Source organism: Oncorhynchus gorbuscha, linkage group LG07 (genome assembly GCF_021184085.1).
Source record: "Oncorhynchus gorbuscha isolate QuinsamMale2020 ecotype Even-year linkage group LG07, OgorEven_v1.0, whole genome shotgun sequence".
NCBI classification, from domain to species: Eukaryota; Metazoa; Chordata; class Actinopteri; order Salmoniformes; family Salmonidae; genus Oncorhynchus; species Oncorhynchus gorbuscha.
The window spans coordinates 72,703,818-72,722,353 of record NC_060179.1 but is presented as its reverse complement, the minus strand read 5'-3'; the positions used below and the strand labels follow the sequence as shown (position 1 = coordinate 72,722,353).

The 18,536-nt window shown below is 46.8% G+C and overlaps 1 protein-coding gene across 2 annotated transcripts in view; it reads left to right on the top strand.

The window, feature by feature from the left end:
* The window catches only part of LOC124040324 (mitogen-activated protein kinase kinase kinase 4-like), a 45,096-nt gene extending 26,619 nt beyond the window's left edge, over positions 1-18,477 (top strand). For both annotated transcript variants that reach the window (XM_046357421.1, XM_046357420.1), the window contains 4 exons: positions 870-989; positions 2,367-2,473; positions 16,443-16,622; positions 17,288-18,477. In XM_046357421.1, the coding sequence (XP_046213377.1) occupies positions 870-989; positions 2,367-2,473; positions 16,443-16,622; positions 17,288-17,308 (428 nt within the window). In that variant the 3' untranslated portion in view covers positions 17,309-18,477. The remainder of the gene's footprint in view (positions 1-869; positions 990-2,366; positions 2,474-16,442; positions 16,623-17,287) is intronic.
* Positions 18,478-18,536: the final 59 nt, after the last annotated feature.

Genomic DNA, 18,536 nt, shown 5'->3' with positions numbered 1-18,536 from the left:
AAAAACCTTTGATCTGAGGGCCCATGCCAAATCTTTTCAGCCTCCTGGGATCCTTAATGATGTGCACACCAATAAACTTGAAGTTCTCGACCCACTCCACTACAGCCCGTCTGGATTGTGGCGTTCTCGCCACTCCGTTTCCTGTAGTCCACAATCTGCTCCTTTGTCTTGCTGACCTTGAGGGAGAGGATTTGTCCTGGCACCGCACTGCCAGGTCACCGACTTCCCTATCGAGACTGTCTCATCTGTGATCAGGCCAACCAGCGTCATATAGTCGGCGAATTTAATGATGGTGTTGGAGTCATGCGTGGCCACACAGTCTTGGGTGAACAGAGAGTACAGGAGGGGACTGAGCATGCACCCCAGAGGCCCCCGTGTTGAGGGTCAGCATGGAGGATGTGTTGATTACTTTCACTACCTGGGGGCGGCCCTTCAAGAAGTCCAGGATTCAGTTGCAGAGGGAGGTGTTTAGTACCAGGGTCCTTAGCTTAGTGATGAGCTTTGAGGGCACTATGGTGTTGAACGCTGAGCTGTAGTCAATGAACAGCATTTGCACGTAGGTGTTTCTTTTGTCCATGTGGAAAAGGAAGTGTGGAGAGCAATAGAGATTGCATCATCTGTGGATCTGTTGGGGCGGTATGCAAATTGGAGTCCAGGGTGTCTGGGATGGCGGTGTTGATGTGTGCCATGACCAGCCTTTCAAAGCATTTCATGGCTACAGATGAGTGCTATGGTCTCTGTCTCTCAAGTCAATGTCAGGGCTATGCAGGCACCTTATTAATCAGGTCATGGATTTTAGCATCAGTGAAATTGGCTGGGGGTTTAAAGCGATCATAATTCTTTGTTACCGTTCCCCCTCTCTACCATAGGAGCCAACATCTTCCTGACGTCGTCCGGCCTGATCAAGCTGGGGGACTTTGGCTGCTCTGTGAAGCTGAACAACGCACAGACCATGCCCGGAGAGGTTAACAGCACCATGGGCACGGCAGGTGAGGGAGCCACATAAATCAAATAGTACTTCAGTTTTAAATGTCCATCTTCCTGATAACGTCTGACAACCTACCTCTTCAAAAAAAAAAAATCTATTTTTGGGGGCCAGAGGGGGTGTGGTATAAGGCCAATATACCACGGCTATGGGCTGTTCTTAGACAAAACCAACATGCCGTATTGCTATTTTAAACTGGTTACCAATGTAATTAGAGCAGTAAAAATAAATGTGTCATACCCGTGGTATATGTTCTGATATACCACAGCTGTCAGCCAATAAACATTCAATGCTCACACAGTTTATAATGATTAATATACAAACACCCTTGCCTTCCTTGCACTAACACCTGCACTTTGCTGACAGCAGCTTTGACTTACTATGACTGATAAGTAATATGGTCGGTCCATGCTATCCAGGGTAAAGCTGGGAGTTGGTGTTTAGGTTAGAGACGTCTTGAGGATCCTGGATAGCATTGACCGTGTTAATGTGCTTGTTCTCACCTAGCTAACTGTAATTAACTAACTGTAAGTCGCTCTGCAAAAGAGCTTAAATCGGGTTCTCAAGGCCAGATCTCCAAATATATATTTGTTTTAATTATTACCTTGAACATGAGCCTATAAGTCTCACAGGGATATTGGTATCCACAGCAATCCACCAGCTAAACATTTTTCAACTCAACCCTTCTTGTTCCCCCAAAATTACATAAATGCACTGTACTTTAAGCTTAAACTTAAGTTTGTTCTCTGCCTATTTTTTTTTTTTGAATTGCAGGATACTAGCTTTATCTGCAACAACAACAACAAACTCTGCCCATGACAAAATATGTAGAATTACAGGAAATTAGCTTGAAATGTTCTCTCCAATGCCAAGAGGCGGGCCTTTCTCAGGGCTCGAGACCTATGCTTGAGACTTGATTCGTCCAGCCATGCACTGCCGAAGTAAAACTCCTCGTATGCTATTTTTATTTTACTCAAGTTGTGTTCTGATTATAAGGGGATCCCTGAAGTTTCCCCTGTGCTAAATTACTCTAATTTAAATGTGATGTCACCACCCGTTGGCACCAGCAGGGTCACTATTTCTCTTCTGATGAAAGTACTCACAAGAGGCAATGTGAGTTTACAAAATCCTGGGTCATTTGTTATCATAGTGAGTCTGTGGCCATCCCTGTGAGTCTGTGGCCATCCCTGTGAGTCTGTGGCCATCCCTGTGAGTCTGTGGCCATCCCTGTGCTCCTTTGTCATTGTTGTATCTCCCTGCTGTACAGTTGTCAATGTCTACTCAAGAATGGAGAATGTCATGTTTTCTGTGCATTGGTAAGTTCAAAAGATCATTGCTTGCCTAGTTGAGTTAACCTGCTATTTCCTACTCTCTTCATCAGCATATATGGCACCTGAGGTCATTACCAGGGCAAAGGGCGAAGGCCACGGACGAGCAGCTGACATCTGGAGTCTGGGATGTGTTCTCATAGAGATGGTGACTGGAAAAGTAAGAATGCACACACACTCTCTTCTGCACTCAAGGGGAACTTTGAGCTGATATTTAACCACAATGGTCCTCATACCATCCATCTTGTTTCCCCCTTGGTTCTAGCATATCTACTACTTCTACTACTACCACTACTACGCTCACCACTACCACTACTATGATGATTACCACTACTATGATGATTACCACTACTACTACGACTACTACTACGATCACCGCTACTGCTGCGACTGCTGCGACTGCTGCGACTGCTGCGACTGCTGCTACTGCTGCGACTGCTGCGACTGCTGCGACTGCTGCTACTGCTGCTACTGCTGCTACTGCTGCTGCTGCTGCTATTGCTGCTGCTGCTATTGCTGCTGCTGCTATTGCTGCTGCTGCTATTGCTGCTGCTGCTATTGCTGCTATTGCTGCTATTGCTGCTATTGCTGCTATTGCTGCTGCTGCTATTGCTGCTGCTGCTATTGCTGCTATTGCTGCTATTGCTATTGCTATTGCTGCTATTGCTATTGCTGCTGCTATTGCTATTGCTGCTGCTGCTATTGCTATTGCTGCTGCTGCTGCTGCTGCTGCTGCTGCTGCTGCTGCTATTGCTGCTGCTGCTGCTGCTGCTGCTATTGCTGCTGCTGCTATTGCTGCTGCTGCTATTGCTGCTATTGCTGCTATTGCTGCTGCCGCTATTGCTGCTGCTACCGCTGCTACTGCCACTACTACTACTACTGCCACTACTACTGCTGCCGCCACTACTGCTGCTGCCGCTACCGCTGCTACTACTGCCACTACTACTGCTACCGCTACTACTGCTGCCGCTACCGCTGCTACTACTGCTGCTGCTGCCGCTACTACTGCTGCCGCTACTGCTGCTGCCGCTACCGCTGCTACTGCCACTACTACTGCTACCGCTACTACTGCTACTGCTGCTGCCGCCACCGCTGCTACTGCCACTACTACTGCTGCCGCTACTTGCTGCTGCCGCTATCACTACCGCTACACTGCTGCTGCTGCTGCTGCTACTACTACTGCTGCCGCTACTGCTGCTGCCTACTGCTGCTGCTGCCGCTACTACTACTGCCGCTACTACTGCTGCCGCTGCTGCCCGCTACTGCTGCTGCTGCTATTGCTGCTGCTGCTGCTATTGCTGCTATTGCTGCTATTGCTGCTATTGCTGCTGCTGCTGCCGCTACTGCTGCTGCCGCTGCTACTGCCACTACTACTACTGCTACTGCTGCTGCTATTGCTGCTGCTGCTGCTGCTATTGCTGCTACTACTGCTGCTGCTGCCGCTACTACTGCGCTACTACTGCTGCCGCTGCTGCCGCTGCCACTACTACTGCTACCGCTGCTGCTGCTACTACTGCTGCTGCTGCCACTACTACTGCTGCCGCTACCGCTGCTACTACTGCTGCTGCTGCCGCTACTACCGCTACTACTGCTGCCGCTACTGCCGCTGCCGCTACTACTACTGCCGCTGCCGCTACTACTACTGCTGCTGCTGCGCCGCTACTGCTGCCGCTACTGCTGCTATCACTACTGCTACTGCTGCCGCTACCACTGCTGCTGCCGTTACTACTACTGCTGCTATCGCTACTGCTACCGCTACTGCTATCACTACTGCTGCTATCACTACTGCTACTGCTGCCGCTACTACTGCTGCTGCCGTTACTACTACTGCTGCTGCCGTACTACTGCTGCTGCCGTTACTACTACTGCTGCTGCCGCTACTACTACTGCTATCGCTACTACTGCTGCTGCTATCACTACTGCTGCTGCTATCACTACTGCTATCACTACTGCTACTGCTATCACTACTACTGCTGCCGCTACTGCTACTGCTGCCGCTACCACTACTGCTATCACTACTGCTACTGCTATCACTACTGCTGCTGCCGCTACTACTACTGCTACCACTACAACTACTACTGCTACCACTACAACTACTACTGCCGCCACTCCTACTGCTGCTGCCGCCACTCCTACTGCTGCCGCCGCCACTCCTACTGCTGCCGCCGCCACTCCTACTGCTGCCGCCGCCACTCCTACTGCTGCCGCCGCCACTCCTACTGCTGCCGCCGCCACTCCTACTGCTGCCGCCGCCACTCCTACTGCTGCTGCCGCCACCCTACTGCTGCCGCCGCCACTCCTACTGCTGCCGCCGCCACTCCTACTGCTGCTGCCGCCACTCCTACTGCTGCCGCCGCCACTCCTACTGCTGCCGCCGCCACTCCTACTGCTGCTGCCGCCACTCCTACTGCTGCTGCCGCCACTCCTACTGCTGCTGCCGCTACTCCTACTGCTGCTGCCGCTACTCCTGCTGCTGCTGCCGCTACTCCTACTGCTGCTGCTGCGCTACTCCTGCTGCTGCTGCCACCGCTACTGCTGCTGCCGCCACTCCTACTGCTGCTGCCGCCACTCCTACTGCTGCTGCCGCCACTCCTACTGCTGCTGCCGCCACTCCTACTGCTGCTGCCGCTACTCCTACTGCTGCTGCCGCCACTCCTACTGCTGCTGCCGCCACTCCTACTGCTGCTGCTACTACACTCCTACTGCTGCTGCCGCCACTCCTACTGCTGCTGCCGCACTCCTACTGCTGCTGCCCTACTGCTGCTGCCGCCTACTGCTGCTGCCGCCACTCCTACTGCTGCTGCCGCCACTCCTACTGCTGCTGCCGCCACTCCTACTGCTGCTGCCGCCACTCCTACTGCTGCTGCCGCCACTCCTACTGCTGCTGCCGCCACTCCTACTGCTGCTGCCGCTACTCCTACTGCTGCTGCCGCTACTCCTACTGCTGCTGCTACTCCTACTGCTGCTGCCGCTACTCCTACTGCTGCTGCCGCTACTACTACCACTGCTGCTGCCGCCACCTCTACTGCTGCTGCCGCCACTCCTACTGCTGCCCGCCACTCCTGCTGCTGCTGCTACTACTGCTGCTGCCGCCACTACTACTACTGCTGCTACTACTACTGCAACTACTACTACTGCCGCTACTCCTACTGCTGCTGCCGCCACTCCTACTGCTGCTGCCGCTACTCCTGCTGCTGCTGCTACTACTACTACAACTACTACTACTACCGCCACTCCTACTGCTGCTGCCGCCACTCCTACTGCTGCTGCCGCCACTCCTACTGCTGCTGCCGCCACTCCTACTGCTGCTGCCGCCACTCCTACTGCTGCTGCCGCTACTCCTACTGCTGCTGCTATCGCTACTCCTACTGCTGCTGCTATCGCTACTCCTACTGCTGCTGCTGCCGCTACTCCTACTGCTGCTGCTATCGCCACTCCTACTGCTGCTGCTGCCGCTACTCCTACTGCTGCTGCCGCTCACTCCTACTGCTGCCGCTATCACTACTGCTGCCGCTATCACTGCTGCTGCTATCACTGCTGCTGCTATCACTACTGCTGCTGCTATCACTACTGCTGCTGCTATCACTACTGCTACTACTACTGCTACCGCTACAACTACTACTGCTACCGCTACAACTACTGCTGCTGCCGCCACTCCTACTGCTGCTGCCGCCACTCCTACTGCTGCTGCCGCCACTCCTACTGCTGCTGCCGCTACTCCTACTGCCGCTACTCCTACTGCCGCTACTCCTACTGCCGCTACTCCTACTGCCGCTACTACTACTGCCGCTGCTGCTATCACTACTACTGCTATCACTACTACTGCTGACGCTATCACTACTACTACTGACGCTATCACTACTGCTGCTATCCTGCTGCTGCTATCACTGCTGCCGCTATCACTACTGCTGCTGCTGCCGCTATCACTGCTGCTGCCGCTATCGCTACTGCTGTCACTACTGCTGCTGCTGTCACTACTGCTGCTGTTGTCACTACTGCTGCTGCTGTTGTCACTACTGCTGCTGCTGCTGCCGCTGCCGCTGCCGCTACTGCTGCTGTCACTACTGCTGCTGCCACTACTACTGCTGCTGCTGCCACTACTGCTGCTGCTGCCACTACTACTGCTGCTGCTGCCGCTATCACTACTACTGCTGCCGCTATCACTACTACTGCTGCTGCTATCACTACTACTACCACTGCTGCTACTATCACTACTGCTACTGCTGCTATCACTACTGCTGCTGCTGCTGTCACTACTGCTGCTGCTACTGCTGTCACTACTGCTGCTGCTACTGCTGTCACTACTACTGCTGCTGCTGCTATCACTACTACTGCTGCTGCTGCTATCACTACTACTGCTGCTGCTGCTATCGCTACTACTGCTGCTGCTGCTATCGCTACTACTGCTGCTGCTGCTATCGCTACTACTGCTGCTGCTGCTATCGCTACTACTGCTGCTGCTGCTATCGCTACTACTGCTGCTATCACTACTACTGCTGCTATCACTACTACTGCTGCTACTGCTGTCACTACTACTGCTGCTATCACTACTACTGCTGCTGCTGCTATCACTACTACTGCTGCTGCTACTCTGCTGCTGCTACTGCTGCTGCTACTGCTATCTACTGCTGTACTACTGCTGCTATCACTACTACTGCTGCTGCTGCTATCGCTACTACTGCTGCTATCACTACTACTGCTGCTACTGCTGTCGCTACTACTACTGCTGCTATCACTACTACTGCTACTACTGCTGCTACTACTACTGCTGCTATCTCTACTGCTACTGCTGCTGCTATCACTACTACTGCTGCTGCTGCTATCACTACTACTACTGCTGCTGCTATCCCACTACTGCTGCTGCTGCTATCCCACTACTACTGCTGCTGCTGCTATCCCACTACTACTGCTGCTGGTATCCCACTACTACTGCTGCTGGTATCCCACTACTACTGCTGCTATCACTGGTATCCCACTACTACTGCTGCTGCTGCTATCCCACTACTACTGCTGCTGCTGCTATCCCACTACTACTGCTGCTGCTATCCCACTACTACTGCTGCTGCTGCTATCCCACTACTACTGCTGCTGCTGCTATCCCACTACTACTGCTGCTGCTGCTATCCCACTACTACTGCTGCTGCTGCTATCCCACTACTACTGCTGCTGCTGCTATCCCACTACTGCTGCTGCTATCCCACTACTGCTGCTGGTATCCCACTACTGCTGCTGCTATCCCACTACTACTGCTGCTGGTATCCCACTACTACTGCTGCTGGTATCCCACTACTGCTGCTGCTGCTGCTATCCCACTACTGCTGCTGCTGCTATCCCACTACTGCTGCTGCTGCTATCCCACTACTGCTGCTGCTGCTGCTATCCCACTACTTCTGCTGCTGCTGCTATCCCACTACTGCTGCTGCTGCTGCTATCCCACTACTGCTGCTGCTATCCCACTGCTGCTGCTGCTGTGCTGCTGCTGCTGCTATCCCACTACTGCTGCTGCTGCTATCACTGCTGCTGCTGCTGCTATCACTGCTGCTGCTGCTGCTGCTATCCCACTACTGCTGCTGCTGCTATCCCACTACTGCTGCTGCTGCTATCACTACTGCTGCTGCTGCTGCTATCCCACTACTGCTGCTGCTGCTATCACTACTACTGCTGCTGCTGCTATCACTACTACTGCTGCTGCTGCTATCACTACTACTGCTGCTGCTGCTATCACTACTGCTGCTGCTGCACTACTGCTGCTGCTGCTGTCGCTACTACTGCTGCTGTCGCTACTACTGCTATCGCTACTACTGCTGCTACTGCTGTCACTACTACTGCTGCTACTGCTGTCACTACTACTGCTGCTGCTGCTATCACTACTACTGCTGCTGCTGCTGTCACTACTACTGCTGCTACTACTACTGCTGCTACTATCACTACTACTGCTGCTGCACATCACTACTACTGCTGCTGCTGCTATCACTACTACTGCTGCTATGCTACTGCTGCTACTGCTGTCATCACTGCTGCTGCTGCTGTCACTACTACTGCTACTACTGCTGTCACTACTACTGCTGCTGCTGCTGCACTACTGCTGCTATCACTACTACTGCTACTGCTGCTATCTGCTACTGCTGCTATCTACTACTGCTGCTGCTGCTATCACTACTACTGCTGCTGCTGCTATCACTACTGCTGCTGCTGCTGCTATCACTACTACTGCTGCTGCTGCTATCCCACTACTACTGCTGCTGCTGCTATCCCACTACTACTGCTGCTGCTGCTATCCCACTACTACTACTGCTGCTGCTATCCCACTACTGCACTGCTGCTGCTGCTATCCCACTACTACTGCTGCTGCTGCTATCCCACTGCTGCTGCTACTGCTGCTGCTGCTATCCCACTACTACTGCTGCTGCTGCTATCCCACTACTACTGCTGCTGCTGCTATCCCACTACTACTGCTGCTGCTGCTATCCCACTACTGCTGCTGCTGCTATCCCACTACTGCTGCTGGTATCCCACTACTGCTGCTGCTGTCCCACTACTGCTGCTGCTGCTGCTATCCCACTACTGCTGCTGCTGCTATCCCACTACTGCTGCTGCTGCTGCTATCCCACTACTGCTGCTGCTGCTGCTATCCTGCTGCACTCCCACTGCTGCTGGTATCCCGCTGCTGCTGCTGCTGCTGCTGCTGCTACTACTGCTCACTGCTGCTGCTGCTGCTATCACCACTACTGCTGCTGCTGCTGCTGCTATCACTGCTGCTCACTGCTATCCCACTACTGCTGCTGCTGCTGCTATCACTGCTGCTGCTGCTGCTATCCCACTACTGCTGCTGCTGCTGCTGCTATCACTGCTGCTGCTGCTGCTATCACTGCTGCTGCTGCTGCTATCACTGCTGCTGCTGCTGCTATCACTGCTGCTGCTGCTGCTATCACTGCTGCTGCTGCTGCTATCACTGCTGCTGCTGCTGCTATCACTGCTGCTGCTGCTGCTATCACTGCTGCTGCTGCTGCTATCACTGCTGCTGCTGCTGCTATCACTGCTGCTGCTGCTGCTATCACTGCTGCTGCTGCTGCTATCACTGCTGCTGCTGCTGCTATCACTGCTGCTGCTGCTGCTATCACTGCTGCTGCTGCTGCTATCACTGCTGCTGCTATCACTGCTGCTGCTGCTGCTATCACTGCTGCTGCTGCTGCTATCACTGCTGCTATCTGCTGCTGCACTGCTGCTATCACTGCTGCTATCACTGCTGCTATCACTGCTGCTATCACTGCTGCTGCTGCTATCACTGCTGCTATCACTGCTGCTGCTGCTGCTATCACTGCTGCTGCTGCTATCACTGCTGCTGCTGCTGCTATCACTGCTGCTGCTATCACTGCTGCTGCTATCACTGCTGCTGCTATCACTGCTGCTGCTATCACTGCTGCTGCTGCTATCACTGCTGCTGCTGCTGTCACTGCTGCTGCTGCTGCTATCACTGCTGCTGCTGCTGCTATCACTGCTGCTGCTGCTGCTATCACTGCTGCTGCTGCTGCTGCTGCTGCTGCTGCTGCTGCTATCACTGCTGCTGCTGCTGCTGCTGCTGCTATCACTGCTGCTATCACTGCTGCTATCACTGCTGCTGCTGCTATCACTGCTGCTGCTGCTATCACTGCTGCTATCACTGCTATCACTGCTGCTATCACTGCTATCACTGCTGCTGCTATCACTGCTGCTGCTGCTATCACTACTACTGCTGCTGCTGCTATCACTGCTGCTATCACTACTGCTGCTGCTATCACTACTACTGCTGCTATCACTACTACTGCTGCTGCTGCTATCACTACTGCTACTGCTGCTAGCACTACTGCTACTGCTGCTATCACTACTACTTAACTCGGCAAAAAAATAAATGTCCACTTTTCAAGACCCTGTCTTTCAAAGATGATTCGTAAAAAATTCAAATAACTTCAGACCATTATTGTAAAGGTTTAAACACTGTTTCCCATGCTTGTTCATTGAACCATAAACATTTAACCACAGTTCCACAGGTGCATGTTCATTAAGACACTAACAGCTTACAGGCGGTAGGCATTTAAGGTCACAGTTTTGAAAACTTAGGACACTAAAGAGGCCTTTCTGACTCAGAAAAACACCAAAATAAAGATGCCCAGGATGCTCATTTGCATGAACGTGCTCATGAACGTGCCTTAGGCATGCTGCAAGGAGGCATGAGGACTGCAGATGTGGCCAGGGCAATAAATTGCCATGTCCGTACTGTGAGACGCCTAAGACAGCGCTACAGGGAGACAGGACCACGTTTAACAACACCTGCACAGGATCGGTACATCCGAACATCATACTTGCGGGACAGGTACAGGATGGCAACAACTGCCTGAGTTACACCAGTAACGCACAATCCCTCCATCGGTGCTCAGACTATCCGCAATAGGCTGTGAGGCTGGACTGAAGGCTTGTAGGTCTGTTGTAAGGCAGGTTCTCACCAGACATCACCGGCAACAACGTCGCCTATGGGCACAAACCCACCGTCGCTGGACCAGACAGGATTGGCAAAAAGTGCTCTTCACTGACGAGTCGTGGTTGTGTCTCACCATGGGGGATGGTTGGATTCATGTTTATCATCGAAGGAATGAGCGTTACACCGAGGCCTGTACTCTGGAGTGGAATTGATTGAGGTGGGGTGTCCGTCATGGTCTGGGGCGGTGTGTCACAGCATCATTGGACTGAGCTTGTCATTGCAGGCAATCTCAATGTAAAATGTGTTGCAGGGAAGACTACATCCTCCCTCATATCAGGATGAACCTGCAGGAAGGGTACCACATGACCCTCCAGCATGACAATGCCACCAGCCATACTGCTCGTTCTGTGTTATTATTCAGTTTCTCTTAGTCACACGTCTGTGGAACTTGTTCAGTTGGTCTCAAAATGAACGCTGTTGACAGTGAATGGACGTTTCGTTCTTGCTGAGTTTACTACTGTTATCACTACCACTTATCACCACTACTACTTGTAGCACTGGTACTACTACGATCACTAGTACCACTATTATTATTATTGTTATTATTATTATTATACTTTCACCACTATTACTATCACCACTACAACCACTATTGTTTCTTCTACTATTATCACCACTACTACTGCTGTTTATTACTATTATCACAACTGTCATTATTACTATTATCACAACTGTCATTACTACTATTATTACTACAACCATTACAACTGTCACTACTACTACCATTACAACTGTCACTACTACTACCATTACAACTGTCACTACTACTACCATTACAACTGTCACTACTACTACCATTACAACTGTCACTACTATTACCATTACAACTGTCACTACTATTACCATTACAACTGTCACTACTATTACCATTACAACTGTCACTACTACTACCATTACAACTGTCACTACTATTACCATTACAACTGTCACTACTACTACCATTACAACTGTCACTACTACTACCATTACAACTGTCACTACTATTACCATTACAACTGTCACTACTATTACCATTACAACTGTCACTACTACTACCATTACAACTGTCACTACTACTACCATTACAACTGTCACTACTACTACCATTACAACTGTCACTACTACTACCATTACAACTGTCACTACTATTACAACTGTCACTACTATTACCATTACAACTGTCACTACTATTACCATTACAACTGTCACTACTACTACCATTACAACTGTCACTACTACTACCATTACAACTGTCACTACTACTACCATTACAACTGTCACTACTACTACCATTACAACTGTCACTACTACTACCATTACAACTGTCACTACTACTACCATTACAACTGTCACTACTACTACCATTACAACTGTCACCACTACTATTATGACAACTGCCACTACTATTATGACAACTGCCACTACTATTATGACAACTGCCACTACTATTATGACAACTGCCACTACTATTATGACAACTGCCACTACTATTATGACCACAACTGCCACTACTATTATGATCACAACTGCCACTACTATTATGATCACAACTGCCACTACTATTATGATCACAACTGCCACTACTATTATGATCACAACTGCCACTACTATTATGATCACAACTGCCACTACTATTATGATCACAACTGCCACTACTATTATGATCACAACTGCCACTACTATTATGATCACAACTGCCACTACTATTATGATCACAACTGCCACTACTATTATGATCACAACTGCCACTACTATTATGATCACAACTGCCACTACTATTATGATCACAACTGCCACTACTATTATGATCACAACTGCCACTACTATTATGATCACAACTGCCACTACTATTATGATCACAACTGCCACTACTATTATGATCACAACTGCCACTACTATTATGATCACAACTGCCACTACTATTATGATCACAACTGCCACTACTATTATGATCACAACTATTGCCACTACTATTATGATCACAACTATTGCCACTACTATTATGATCACAACTATTGCCACTACTATTATGATCACAACTATTGCCACTACTATTATGATCACAACTATTGCCACTACTATTATGATCACAACTATTGCCACTACTATTATGATCACAACTATTGCCACTACTATTATGATCACAACTATTGCCACTACTATTATGATCACAACTATTGCCACTACTATTATGATCACAACTATTGCCACTACTATTATGATCACAACTATTGCCACTACTATTATGATCACAACTATTGCCACTACTATTATGATCACAACTATTGCCACTACTATTATGATCACAACTATTGCCACTACTATTATGATCACAACTATTGCCACTACTATTATGATCACAACTATTGCCACTACTATTATGATCACAACTATTGCCACTACTATTATGATCACAACTATTGCCACTACTATTATGATCACAACTATTGCCACTACTATTATGATCACAACTATTGCCACTACTATTATGATCACAACTATTGCCACTACTATTATGATCACAACTATTGCCACTACTATTATGATCACAACTATTGCCACTACTATTATGATCACAACTATTGCCACTACTATTATGATCACAACTATTGCCACTACTATTATGATCACAACTATTGCCACTACTATTATGATCACAACTATTGCCACTACTATTATGATCACAACTATTGCCACTACTATTATGATCACAACTATTGCCACTACTATTATGATCACAACTATTGCCACTACTATTATGATCACAACTATTGCCACTACTATTATGATCACAACTATTGCCACTACTATTATGATCACAACTATTGCCACTACTATTATGATCACAACTATTGCCACTACAACGATCACAACTATTGCCACTACTATTACGATCACAACTATTGCCACTACTATTACGATCACAACTATTGCCATTACAACGATCACAACTATTGCCATTACAACGGTCACAACTATTGCCATTACAACGGTCACTACTATTACCATTATCACAACGGTCAACTATTGCCATTACCATTATCACAACTGTCACTACTATTACCATTATCACAACTGTCACTACTATTACTATTATCACAACTGTCACTACTATTACCATTATCACAACTGTCACTACTAGTAGCACCACTAATACTAGCATTACTACCACCACTTGTTGCTATCATTACTTCTGGTCCTACTACTATTGTCACCACTATTATCACTACCACATAGTATTATTATTACTACTACTATCACCACTACAACCACTATTGTTTCTATTACTACCACTACTAGTAGCACTGCCACTATCACTACTACAACCACTATCATTACTACTATTACTATGATCACCACTACTACTCCTAACATCCCTACTACTACTACAACCACTTCTATTGTTACTGTCACTATTACTATCACCACTACTACTCCTACTATTACCCATACTGCTAACATCCCTACTACTACTACAACCACTTCTATTGTTACTATCACTACTTCTATTACCATGATCACCACTACTACTCCTACTATTACCCATACTGCTAACATCCCTACTACTACTACTACAACCACTTCTATTGTTACTGTCACTACAACCACTTCTATTGTTACTGTCACTACTTCTATTACCATGATCACCACTACTACTCCTACTATTACCCATACTGCTAACATCCCTACTACTACTACAACCAATTCTATTGTTACTGTCACTACTTCTATTACCATGATCACCACTACTACTCCTACTATTACCCATACTGCTAACATCCCTACTACTACTACAACCACTTCTATTGTTACTATCACTACTTCTATTACCATGATCACCACTACTACTCCTACTATTACCCATACTGCTAACATCCCTACTACTACTACAACCACTTCTATTGTTACTATCACTATTACTATGATCACCACTACTACTCCTACTATTACCCATACTGCTAACATCCCTACTACTACTATTACTACAACCACTATCACTACTTCTATTACTATGATCACCACTACTACTCCTACTATTACCCATACTGCTAACATCCCTACTACTACAACCACTTCTATTGTTACTGTCACTATTACTATTACTATGATCACCACTACTACTACTCCTATTACCCATACTACGAACATCCCTACTACTACTACCACTTCTATTGTTACTATCACTACTTCTATTACCATGATCACCACTACTACTCCTATTACCCATACTGCTAACATCCCTACTACTACAACCACTTCTATTGTTACTATCACTACTTCTATTACCATGATCACCACTACTACTCCTACTATTACCCATACTGCTAACATCCCTACTACTACTACAACCACTTCTATTGTTACTATCACTACTTCTATTACCATGATCACCACTACTACTCCTACTATTACCCATACTGCTAACATCCCTACTACTACTATTACTACAACCACTTGTTACTGTCATTATTACTATGATTATTACTACTACTTCTACCACTGGTATCACTACTACTACCACTACTTGTTACTGTCACTATTACTGTGATTATTACTACTACTTCTACCACTGGTATCACTACTACCACTACTTGTTACTGTCACTATTACTATGATTATTACTACTACTTCTACCACTGGTATCACTACTACCACTACTGTCACTTACTACCACTGGTATCACTACTACCACTACTTGTTACTGTCACTATTACTATGATTATTACTACTACTACTTCTACCACTGGTATCACTACTACCACTACTTGTTACTGTCACTATTACTACCACTACTTGATTATTACTACTTATTACTACTACTTCTACCACTGGTATCACTACAACCACTACTTGTTACTGTCACTATTACTACCACTGGTATCACTACTACCACTACTTGTTACTGTCACTATTACTATGATTATTACTACTACTTCTACCACTGGTATCACTACTACCACTACTTGTTACTGTCACTATTACTACCACTGGTATCACTACTACCACTACTTGTTACTGTCACTATTACTGTGATTATTACTACTACTTCTACCACTGGTATCACTACAACCACTACTTGTTACTGTCACTATTACTGTGATTATTACTACTACTTCTACCACTGGTATCACTACTACCACTACTGTCACTTACTACCACTGGTATCACTACTACCACTACTTGTTACTGTCACTATTACTGTGATTATTACTACTACTTCTACCACTGGTATCACTACTACCACTACTTGTTACTGTCACTATTACTATGATTATTACTACTACTTCTACCACTGGTATCACTACAACCACTACTTGTTACTGTCACTATTACTACCACTGGTTTTACTGTTACTATGATCACTATGTGAATGCTTCGGGGAAGTGTAAATCCATTATTTTACACGTATTCAAGGTTGTTTACAAACGTCTTGAGACTGCATGTCCTCTTTTCTCACACTGTCTCGCTGTCTCTGTGTCCCTCTTCAATCCTCTGTCCCTCCCAAACTCTTTTGTATGTAGGCTATGATGATTTCTCATCAAAATATATCATCTAAACCCTGTGCATTTGCCTGCAGTTGAGCAGTTTTGAATAATCTTGAGACTGATGTCTCCTCCCCTCTCCCACCATGCAGAGGCCGTGGCACGAGTACGAGCATAACTTTCAGATCATGTACAAGGTGGGTATGGGCCACAAGCCCCCCATCCCAGAGAAGCTGTCCACAGAGGGGAAGGATTTCCTGGGTCACTGTCTGGAGAGCGAGCCCAAACAACGCTGGACTGCCAGTACACTGCTAGACCACCCATTCGTCAAGGTCAGAAACATTACATATTTCTTTACAAAAAAATATTAATAGAACACATTGGACGTCGAGGTACTATTATAGCTGGGCATACGGACAAAAATCCATATTGTGATAAATTGCCTGAATTGATGCGATAACGATAAATAAGCTTAACGTGAATTTGCACCACAGTTTTTGTTCAATTATCCTTTAAACTACTATTTCTAGTTTGATGGTTGTAGCCATCTATTGTTCCATGAACAATCACCCATATTAGCAATAGTATTACATTTAAAACCTCACTGTTCTCTAGTATAGGCTACTTATCGTAATGAACAATGTCAGCAAAATGCCTTTGTATGGTTGGTGTTGATCATTTTTGGTTTTTAGTTCCACCTCTAGGTACTTTCATGTTATCTTTATTCAACTTGGTGCTTATAAATACCTACACAATCTTTTTGAGAAGCATGGTGGTGTGTTAATATTTTACTTCTCCACAAACATAACATTTTAACTCCTCAATCACTCTGAAATCAGCTTTTTCCCCTGTGTACCAGATTGGCAAAACATGCACATACAGTTCAGTGCAAGGGAAGAGTGCATGTATGCAGACAGTCACATGGTAGTCTAGATTAAAGGGGAAATTGGAGATCACGTGAAGACTAACCTACAGCTCATCTGTCTTTCATTCCTAGGTTTGCACAGATGAAGAGTGAGGGGGAATGGACCCTGTGGCTGTCACGTTTAAACTATAGCACTACTGTACATGTTGGCCAGAGACTGGACACAGCCAGATAGAGGGGCTTTGGACACGAGGGGCTTGTGAACATAGGAAACAGGAAATGATAACTGCAGGCACATGGAGCTAAACTGAGGAACTCTTATGACATCATTTCAGATGGATCACCTGGGTCGTGTTCAATTAGAACAGCTTGTTTTAGTTTTGTCTTCAAAATTGTTTTGGCTATGTTGTGTCCTAATGAACATGACCCTGTAGTCGGGTGACAGGTCTTGCATTTTCTGGAAGGGGATTGTATTGCATTGTACATACTATAATAATAGGATTGGTTCATTGGATCCTTCCTTGTATAAACAATATTGTAAAGCTTGAGTAATAAATATAGCCACATCTTGTTGTTCTCTCACTGGTGAAGATAAGAGAGAAGACATTTTAAAGAAATGGGGGGGAAATAAAGCTATGTCACTTTTTTTTACTGTTCCCCTTTCAGTGAGTATGAGTAGGGGACAAGTAAGGGACGGAATTCAGATATCTGGGTCTCGTTCAGTACACATGTTGTGGAACATTGCAGCTAGAAATGTCGAGGCATGTTTGTTCTACAATGTTGTGCCCTTCTGAATTTGCCCCAGGTTTGGTCGAGGCAGATATTGTCTTGCCTTTCCTTGTTTGATGAGGTGAGCTTCATTGCACAGAAGCAGGGGATGCTGCAACTGTAAGAAACTATTTCCATGCAAATTAACACTCAAAGGCTGTAGAGAGCCCAGGAAGGAAAAAACATTTTATTTTAAAATATTTTTTTGTAAGGAGGATTCCAATGGTAACGTGGGGCTTAAGCCTATAGTGCATCCCAAATGGCACCCTATTCACTATAGTGCACTATTATGGTTCTGGTAAATAGTAGTGCACTATATAGGGAATAGTGTGCCATTTGGGTGCAGGGATGTGGGCAGGATTCTATAGGCTTCAGGCATGGATTGATGGTCAGTTAGACAGGTGTGCCCTGATTGGACAGCTGGCGCATATCCAACCAATGAGAGAAGACAAAGTTGTGCGCTCACTCCTTGCTGCTGAGAACACATACATTCTGGTCCTCTGCTGCTCTGTTTGCTATGTACAAACGATATTAATAAATCTTTTTTTAATAAATGGTGTGTCATGACCTAAGGTTAGATTAATCAAACATGGCATTGTAATGATAACAGGAG